General features: G+C 34.5%; 1 protein-coding gene across 1 annotated transcript; it reads right to left on the bottom strand.

The window, feature by feature from the left end:
* Nucleotides 1-3,794: 3,794 nt before the first annotated feature.
* LOC106778549 (UDP-glycosyltransferase 79B30-like) lies at nt 3,795-5,273 on the bottom strand. Its single transcript, XM_014666518.2, has one exon. The coding sequence runs from the start codon at nt 5,246-5,248 to the stop codon at nt 3,878-3,880; it is 1,371 nt and encodes a 456-aa protein (XP_014522004.1). The 5' UTR covers nt 5,249-5,273; the 3' UTR covers nt 3,795-3,877.
* Nucleotides 5,274-10,725: the final 5,452 nt, after the last annotated feature.

Genomic DNA, 10,725 nt, shown 5'->3' with positions numbered 1-10,725 from the left:
ATCCAAGGAACCTCCTCTAAGGTGTGTGGAATAGCTCTAGACGTGTCTCTCTGCCAAAAGAATATGTTTTGATTCGCAGTGGGGCTATATATAAGCCCAAAAAAGATAACAGAAAGATTACAGAATCTAGCTAATAAAAACAGACAACCGCCCAGGTGCCTAAGTTCACCGCTCAGCGGTTTCCTTCTAGTCGCTTTGACCGCTCAGCGGTCAGTTTTGCCGCTGAGCGGTTTCTCTCTAATCGCTCTGAGCGCTCAACGATCAATTCATGCGCTCAACGGCTCACTTGACCCTTCTTTTCATCATTTTTCTCCTTCTTTCATGGGTTGATAATGGTTGAAAAACAGTTATTTTCATACTTGATTTTGATATTAAAACACACCCTTTATGGCTTAGAATTAGCTTGAAATCATGCATTTTTATTAAGTTAGAGAATAAGAGAGTCAAAGATGGTTTTCTTGGTTTTATGCTTGGTTTCCCTTGATTTTGTAGGTTTATTAAATGATTTGAAAGAAGGATTGAATTATCAAAGAGTTGCGATGCAGAAAAGTCAACCAGAATGCAGAAAAGTCAACTAGTCAACTAGAAAAGTCAACCAGTCAACCAGAAAAGTTGACCAGCCAACCAGAAAAGTAGACCTAACCGCTGAGCGGTCAGTTTTTGGCGCTGAGCGGTCCTGCGATTAGGGGGAAACCGCCGAGCGGTCAAATTAGGGGCTGAGCGGTTGTCAATTTTTATTTTGCAGATTGTGTGATCATTCTGTTATCTTTTTGGCTTATAAATAGCCCCAGTGCGAATTGAAACACAATCTTTGGCAGAGGAAGACGACACAACACTCTTTTCACCCCTTGGAGGAGGATTATGGATGTGGGAGCTCCAACCTACCAAATCTAGGGTTTATCTTTTCATTCTTTCCATTCAATTCATCTAGTTCATCATGATTATGGTGAACTAAACCCTTTGTTGTTGGAGAACAATATAATCTTTTGAAACTCTCATATATACAAATTCTTATTTATTTCATATGCTTGTCATATACTTGTTTATCAATTGTTGGGTTCTCATCTGTGCTCAACACTTTTATTTAACTCATTCAGTAAAAGATGTTTGTCTTTATCGATATGGGGACGTACGATAATGTTATGAACTGATGGGAAATTCCTTGATTATGCCAATATCGCCTAGGGATAGGGGTAGGACGATCAATTGTAGTTGCTTCCAATCGCGTTGCATTATTGGTTACTAGGGGAGGCTGGGGATAGCAAGCCGGTAATTAATAATAGGTTCTTTTCACCAAGGGATTGGGTTAAGGATAAATAAGAAAGTGTGCATGGCAATTAGATAAATAAGTGAAGTAAATAAGAAGAGTAGATATATGAGAGTGGATAAGATGAAATTTTAAACCCCAACAACACCATTCATCCATAGTTTTTCCTCAACCATTGATTCACTGCATTTGCATATTTAATTCTGTTTTTGCATTTAACAATAAAAACTTTATTCTTTTCTCAAGTCTTATGAAATTAGGTTACATGAAAGTTAAGGCCTAAGAGTCCTTTGTGAAAACGATACTCGGACTTACCCGTTTATATTACTTGATAACGATCTGGTACACTTGCCAAGGACTTAACAAGTTTTTGAAAAGTGTGAATTATTTGATGAAAAAGTGGAAAGCCAAGTTTTGTCTTGTTTGCTTGAGGACAAGCAAAGTTCTAAGTTTGGGGTTGTGATAACGGTCTAAAAACCGTTATTTTCATGCTTAAAATTGATAGTATAATACACCCTTTGTGGCTTAAAATGAGCTTTAAATCAAGTAAAACATGGGTCTAAGTCCACCTTACTTCACTTCCATCTTCAATTCACCTTAAAACCCTGCAAAACAATGTAAAACAAGCATAATATCTCTAAAACCAACTTTTGACTCTCACAAGACACAACTAAGTGTTTTACTTGATTTAAAGCTCATTCTAAGCCATAAAGGGTGTGTTTTAATATCAAATTTAAGTATGAAAATAACGATTTTTAGACCGTTATCATAAAGCCATCAACTAAGGCTTAAGCTATGGGAAAGTGCTTCATTATTAAGCAACCTCAAGCAGCTCGAGCTAAGATCTTCACAGCCTAAGCCACACAGAAAACCCATCAAGGGAAGAAACCTCAACATTGGAGTTGTGAGCCATCGCTTGAGTCACGCTACGAAAGTCTATATATACAAGCACCTTGGAAGAGAAGAAATGAGAGGTGGAGAGATCTAGAAAAGAGAACTAGACTTCGGTCTTAACTCTCTTAGGGTAATTTTAGAGAGAGACTCTAGTGAGTCTCTCACATAATCCTTGTACTTAAAATCTCATCTATTTGCTTATAATTCTTTCTATCTTCATGAGGAGTTAAATCTCCATGTGTTGAACCACGATGTAGCAGATTCAAACTCTCTTGTATTTGGTGACACTTTCATTTATGTAACTTTCATTTGATTTAAAGTGGTTAATTGATTTGTGCTTAATTTTGGGATGAAATTATCACTTATCTTGTTTAATTGGCTTGAGGCCTAAAGGCATATAGTCTTGAGTTGTTATCCAATCAATATTTTTGTGTGGTTTTAGATGAAATAAGCCAGAGATGTGCAACTGAAATAAATTCTTATTCATAATGCAGGTGACTCGTACGTGTCACTAACATGTTTCGTACTGGACAGTAGGCAAGATACTAGTCTTTAGGTACCAGGATGCGCTTGGAATACCATAAAGAGCACTCCAAGGACATGATCACATGAAGTTGTAGACTTGAAGGAATATCTAATGCAAGAGAGGATGAATATGTGAAATTAGACTCCAACACGGTTTTAATACTATAATCATTTATTTGAAAACTTAAACTAATTTCTAGATTAACGTGACACCATTCTCACATTTTTTACACAAAAACGATCTCATATCAGGTTAAATTGATCATAACATTGTTATTTCCACCAAATCCCTGTGAATACGACACTTGTTTACTACATCAACCTAGTATACTTGTTGGTAGATTCTTGGCTTTACAATAGACACGAGAACAATTCTCAACTTCAACCTTAAATGATTTGAATACATATAGAGATAGAGATTTTTCATGTAAATCATGGCTTATCAAGAAATTCCTTAATTTTGCATGATTTGCTCTAACTTCTCTACTAACTTCATTATCCTCTTCCATCAAATTCTTCCCTACTTTACACATACTTCAAGTTTCTACCCATCAACTTCTTATATTTGCAAACGCAAATGAGAATTGAGTGACTTTGAATTGATTAAAATGTCTTTTTTGTCTCAATTATTGATTAGTTATACTAAAATTAACACAAATGATTTTAGATTTAGTTCGGGTTGAATCGAATTAGTTTAAGTTTAAATCGAATTGATTCATTCGAAGTTTAGATTAGGTTAAGTTGACTCAAGGTAAAAATAAAGTAAATTTAATTCAAGTTAAGTCATTAAAGTCTAAAACAATTTGAGTTGGTTTAAACTTATATCTAGTCAAGTTGACCTAACTCATGTATAATAAATCTAATAATCAACCTATTAACTCAATCTCATTAAATTTAATTAATTAACAAGATGTATTTAATTCAGATTTAATTTAATTTAAATTATATTAAAAAGATAAATGAAATAAGTTAGATTTAGTTAAAATTAAGCTAGCTTGAGAATTAAATATATTATATTAGGTCTGAATTACGTGATAAGATTTCAAAAAGTCTAATCCATAATCATCCTTAATATGTGAAAATAAATAAAAAAGATAACAACACAATATAACAATTACATTACATAAATAACAAAAAAATTATTCAATTAAAAATATAACAATTTTAAATAAAAACTTAATTAAGTAAAAATTATTTGAGTAAATCTCGAAGCTTCTGACAAAAGTCATCAAGACAAGTCGACTCTAAATCCCGGCTTAGGAGGAAATTCCTCAATTTTGCATGATTTTCTCTAACTTGTTTGCCAACATCATTCTCCTCATCCATCACAATGTTGACTGCTCTGCTCACACTCTCCTTCGTGAACAAACCATCTTCTTCACCTTTCTCCACTTCAACTCCAACCTTCAAGTTGCTACCCATCATCCTAGCGTTAAGGACTTGGTCACTATCAAGTTGTGGGAGTAACACCATTTGACACTTATTTACTAATGCCTCAGTTAACGAACCAGCACCACAATGTGTTATGAAGCAACCCACTGATGGGTGTCCCAAAATCAACTGTTGCTGTATCCATCCACTCTGAACAATCCCTCTCCCTTCAACCCTTTCCTTAAACCCTTCTGGCAGCGCAGCTTCAATTGTCTCAAACCCAATTGGAACTTTTACAACAGCCAAAAATGGAAGTCCTGTTAGTTCAAGACCCAGTACTAATTCTTGGAACTGATCGTGTGGTAATTTCCATTCACTCCCAAGTGCACAGAAAACCACAGAACCATCCTTGAACCGTCCAAGCCACGCACTCCATTTTTCCTCTAAAACAGTCTTGGGTGACTCAGGTATGATAGGTCCTGAAAGGATAACAGACTTCCCAAATTGCTCTGCAAGGTAGTCAACATAAGGCCCCTCAATTTCTCTACAACCTTTGAACCCAATTGCATCTGATAAGGTTAGACCACCATAGATGCGGTCATAAAAGAGAACACCGCTACCAAACTCCCAATTCCTTTTAGAAGCAAGGAAATTGGCTTCATGGGAACGAAGCTTGATAGATGACACAGGGTACCCAGGAGGGGGTTGCATAAGCTCTCTTTCAGTCATGTTTTGGCGCATCCTTGCTGGGGATCTAACGTAAGATACTGTTGCTGGGCCAATAATCGAGTATTGAAAAGATTTTATCCCCATGCGACGAGTCAAGTTTGGTAGCCAATGTGTGAAGTCAAAGAAAACAATTTGCGGTTTTAGCTGTTTGAGGAGAAGCTCTATATCCCTCTCAGTGCGATCCATAGCTGTCATAATGAGTGGACCTAAAGAAAAAGATACATCGGAAGTGGTTTCTGCACCAAGAGGAAGACCTTCAACATGAGGAACATTGATAGGGTAAAAGGTGATGAGATCTGGGAAGAGGTTGAATTGCTCTAACTTGGATTGTGTTCTTCTCGGGATGAAGAAGGANATTTTGTGTCCNCTCTTTGCTAATTTGTTGGANAGATGGAGANAAGGTGTTAAATGACCCATGGCAAACCATGGAAACATTGCTATGTGCATAGAAGATGCATCCATTTTTGTCTGTCTCCAATTTGCAGCTTCCCTGCTGCATATTCCAATACATATGGACCCAACTTCTTTACCGGAATTATTAATTTATTAGCATGGTTCAATAATTGAACTTTGACAATAATACTGCCTAGAACCTTCTGAGAAATAATTATGGTTGGTTACATATACTACGTTTTCTAAATGTATTCTAAGAAAATATGTAGTAAAGTATTTTTTTTTAATTTATAATAATGAGTATTGTTAATAAAAATGATGACAAAGTAAATACGGACAGATTTGGTAGTTGTATTAGTCTGAAAGTTGTAGCTAGTCCTTTTCAAATGACATTGGGAGGGGACAATGTGATAGACACTCTGACATATAAGATTCCACTTGAGCCTATTCAAGCCACACACACCTACTATGCAATTTCTCACTTTCTCCGCTACTTCCTTTCCACATATAGAAATTACATCGGGACAATGATATTTTAATACCATTTTTTGACACTATTTTGACACTGCATACGTGTTAAGATGTGATTGGACAATTTCAAATTAAAATAGTTGAAGCAGGGGTATATTTAGAAGAGAAAAACCAAAGTTTGTTTTTTAATTTAAAATCGTCCAGCCACATTTTGACACGTGTACATAGTCAAAATGGTATCAAAAAATGGTGTTAAAATTTTATTTTCCATTACATTAAGTGCTAACCGTCTATGTTGTCAAGGAATTCACAGCATGGCAGGACATTTGTGTAGTCATTGAGATGTCCCAAGTTTCAGTTATGGAAACGGTTATGAAGGCTCTTTCAAGAGCAGAAAACTAGATTGTATATCCTATGGAGGTGTATATTGATTCTTCTAACTTGTGTGAAAAACTAAAAAGTAGATGTTAAGGTACAAATATAATTATAGTGTTAAAGGGCTTACCAATGCCAGATCTAGTTGTTTCTAGACCAAGAAAACTAAACTAAGAGCTAAAACGATGAGTAGAATCCTTGCTTGGGTCTGGAACTGAACATAAGATGGTGTATCAATTTGCTTGCAATTTGGTAGTAGCATTAATTGCCTTCTTCAACTGAGTAATTGTGATAAAGGGAAAGAAAACAACAAAGCTTATGTTAGATGGGGCAACTGAATTTTATGTACTGTTTCATTATGAAAAGTAATGCAATGAGCATAAGTTCATTTCAATTCTTTTTGAGTGGGGAAAGGTCTGACCTCCTTTTAGTTGCTTATGGATATTCCATGCGCACTGTAAAGTTTCAGTGAAAGTGAGAGCACCTATTCCAGCATCATTCTCTTTCCAGAGATTTTTGTTAATCATAGTTTTAATCATAACCTTATGATGTTTTTCACTTTCTATTATCGTAATTGTTTGGCCTTGTAGTGCATCATTATCTGCCTTGATAACTTGATATTGTCTTTTGAGAAAACCGTAGTCCTTTTCCTACTGCTTGGTCTTCCACCTAGCTCTCCTATTCTGGAACCATATATCAATCTGTCTAGACTGCAAGCCAAGAGTCCTTGCCAACTGCATTTTGCTGCCAGGTTAAAACTTGTTTCCCAACTCAGTTCTTCTCAAGTGTCTTCACCTATTCCATGTTAAGACTCCTTTTCTTACCTAGAAAGGATGCTCCTCCTACATCAACATTTGAAACATGGTATTAATCTCATAACATATTATTGCACTACTAGGTATGTGTTTATGTCTAAAGTGAGTACCATGGTATTGTTGAGGTGCACATGAAGTTATAATTGATTTTAGTGAAGGTAGATTTTGATGGTCTTCTTGGTGAGGTGTTTGTAGCATGAAATTTGGTAGGAAGAAAGCCAGATCATTGGTAGTCTATGCCTGCCATTGATCTTCAATAGTTAAATGATAGTCTAGGAAGAAGATCGTTTATGCTTAAAAGATAAATTGTGTTGTTGTGAAGCAAACAACACATAAAGAATATGGTCTATTATAGAACACCTTCGGATAAATTAAATAGAATGGATATATTGTCCCAAACTATGACTTATAAAGCATATGAGCTTTTACGGAGAGAACTATTGTGAATAAGACTAAGGTCTAATGCGCTCCATCTTCCGCTAACAAATTGGAGAAGATGCTTCTTTTCCTTTTTGTCTCTCTTTTTCTTCGAGTTCTCGCCCTCTCTGCCTGTTTTCCAGCTGTGTCGGCCAATTTAGCTAAGCGTTCAGCCTCTTCCTTCTTTCTCCTTTCCGCCTCTGAATTTCAACATTACCTAAACATTGATAAATACAAAGGATAGGTTATTACTACATTGAATGTTAAAGATGGTTTAATTACCACGCCTGCATTTTTATTTTCTTGACTTTAAAGAAATATAAAAGGTGAATTGAAAAACAAAATGACAATCTTGGTGATTCCTTTGCTGAACCTCGTTAATGAAGATTCAAATTTTATACGCTTCTTTAATTTGAGGTGGGTGAATTTATAGCTTAATAAAAGATATGTCCCTAATGATGTTGTATAAGTTCAAGCTAACATAAATAATGTGCAGTAGATGGAAGTTTCTAATTGTTATGTGAAAGTTTCTTAGATTTTAGTTCTTACAAGAATATAATTTTGCTTAAGTTCATGTTAGTTTGGTTTAATTGAATCTAAAAGAATGGAAAGTGTATTTGTTAGAGGGTAATTAAGAATACAGAAAAAGAGAGAGAAAGAGAAAGAGAGAAGGAGGAATCCAGGGGATGGGTCCAATGAAGAGGAGTATGGGTTGCCACTTAACCCACCAACAGGTATCATGCATCAGGACGAAGCTCTTTCGCATCAACTATTATATATCCCTTATTGCATCAGTTTCAACCCAGCCCCTATCAACCATTAGGGCAATGCTAACACACATTTCATTGGACAATAAACAAATGCCAGTTTAAGCTTTAAAATGGTCATTTTTTTCATTAGATTACCGGTTTAAGTATGACTATTAAGTTTTCCGTTTCTTTGAATTATGAGAAGATAGGAACTATTTTTGCACATCACAACAAAACATGGACTGAGATACTCTACAGATACACTCTTTAATTGTACCTCGTACAATTCAATTATCAACTCTGACACTAATACAAAATATACTTTTTATAGCAATTTTTTATATCTGTTAAAATTTATCAAATATAGAAAGTAACGTGATAGGAGTTTAGTAAATATGAAAAACTTTTTTACACCGGGTACAATAAAAACAGAGGTAAAAGTAGTGCCTTAGCAATATGTTAATAAAATTCAAATATTTTATAACATATAAAAAATCCTTTTTTTAATACCTGTTAACTCTAGAATAGGTATAAATTATTGATCTATTTTACATATTCTTTAATTTTTTTGTAATACTCTTTTCTATACAAAAATTCATTCCAATTACCATTGTTCTCCATCCAGTCTTCGAGGTGGTTGGGTGAAGTTGTTCATCACATCTTCTATCTCACATTCACTCACTCAACAAGCAACATTCACGTCTTCTTTTGCCTTATTTCTCTCTTGCACATCAAATATCATTTCTCATTGTGCGCGTCGTCTTCCTCGTGATTTCAATGACTTGAGAACTCATCCTTCACCATCACAGAGCATCTTCCACACCTTCAGCTTAGGGTTTCTTCCGCATTTCCTCAGTTCCTTATTTTTGACCGATTGACACTTCATTTAAACACCATTTCACCTTCGATTTACAACTTCCACCGATTATAATCATATTTACTGATTATAATCTCTTTCCACCGTTTAAAACCCCTTTTCCACCGATCAATCAGTCCTTTCTAGGTTTCTTTGGTTCCTTTAGGTTTTTGCATCGATTAAACTATCAAGTTCTCTTGATGCAATAGGTGCCATGATGATAGGCTCTCTGACCAGTGTTGACTCTCAGACAAGTGTACCAGATTGTTTCAAGTAATATAATTGGTAAAACCCAATATCGTTCTTCCCAAGAGACTCGAAGGCCTTATCGTTCGTGCAAATTGAAATCGTAAGACTTGTAAAGAAAATTAATTGGTGGGAATGCAAAAACACAAATTAAAAATGCAAATGCGGTTGATTCAGTTGACGAGAAAAAGACTATGGATGAATGAAGTTGTTGGGAGTTTACAATTTCATCTTATCCGCTCTCTCTTATCTACTCCTCTTATTTAATTTGATTTGTTATCTGATTGTCATGCAAACTTTCTTGGTCTACCCTTGTTCTCCTCCTTGTTTAAGCCATAATGTAGGTACTGCTTATCCACCCTGTACCTTCCTGGATATATTAAGCAATTTACATATATAGCTCTCCTCATTAGCCACATATTTGACTCAGAATCATGAATATGAGAAGCCAAACCCTCAGTTTTCAGACCAACAAGATTTGACCAAATATTATTGTCAATAGTAATGTTAACCCCTTTGACCCTCGAGTGAATGACCCCATTTACAACCCTCATGTTTGTGTAGAAAACCTCTACCAAATCTGGATAGCAATTTCCTTTCATCTAGACAAAATCAGTAAGCCCTTGATATGCAATCCATTCTTGGAAAACAAAACCTTCTTTCTTGAACAATTGTAGGTCGAGATACCTGTGAGGAAATACAGTTTTTAAATGTCTCCAGTATAAAAAATTTACTCGGATCACTTCATCACTTATCCATCCAGATGGGTTTGCGTTTCTTTTAACCCGGGCAACCTTCTCTTTTCTTCTTGATGATGATGATGAAGAAGCCATGTCTGAATAGAATTCTCAGAACGTCTTTCTCAAATTCTCTAGTTTAAAAATACAAACGATACGTCAAATTATACTGGGCTTTGACTTATAAATTGAAAAAAAAACACATGTTATACGTCGAATATTTTTGACATTCGACGTTTTATTGTTCAGCCTCCCGCCCTTTGGTATCCTTTTTTTCATTTAAACCGCCATAACCTCCCGTTACCCCCACCCTTTTGTGTCCTTTTTTCATTTAAACTGCCCATAACCTCCCGTTATCATTATATTTTAAGATAAGATAAACATATTCTTTTTAAAATTTTTATTTTATGAATTTTTATAAATTTATCTTGTAATATTTACATATTATAAAATATAAGAATGATTTGTCGGTGAAATTTACAGAGAATAAAAATTTATTTCTTTAAAATATTATTTTAATTAAATATTATTATTATTAATAATAATAATAATAACAATAATTTATGAGAATTCAGTTTTAGTTATAATAATTAATATTGTAATAAATATTATTATATGATTAAAAGTTATGTGAAATGAATGTTTTTTTTTTAAATCCCAACTAAAAGATAGGTATGATTATATTAAAAGACTTTAATTAATTTTTGAAAAATAATACTTATTATTTCAATAACGATTAAGTTGAGTGATAAACTGAAGGTGAAGATAGATTATTGTTTACAAAAATTGAGAGTTAGTAGAAAAGATTAAGACAAGTTAACAATAAGATGCATCAAACCAAAAGCCAAAGATCGAGAAGAAACAATGTGTATCTAGGTTT

This window comes from Vigna radiata, unplaced genomic scaffold (assembly GCF_000741045.1).
Source record: "Vigna radiata var. radiata cultivar VC1973A unplaced genomic scaffold, Vradiata_ver6 scaffold_23, whole genome shotgun sequence".
Lineage (NCBI taxonomy): Eukaryota > Viridiplantae > Streptophyta > Magnoliopsida > Fabales > Fabaceae > Vigna > Vigna radiata.
This window is presented reverse-complemented; position numbering and strand designations above follow the sequence as displayed.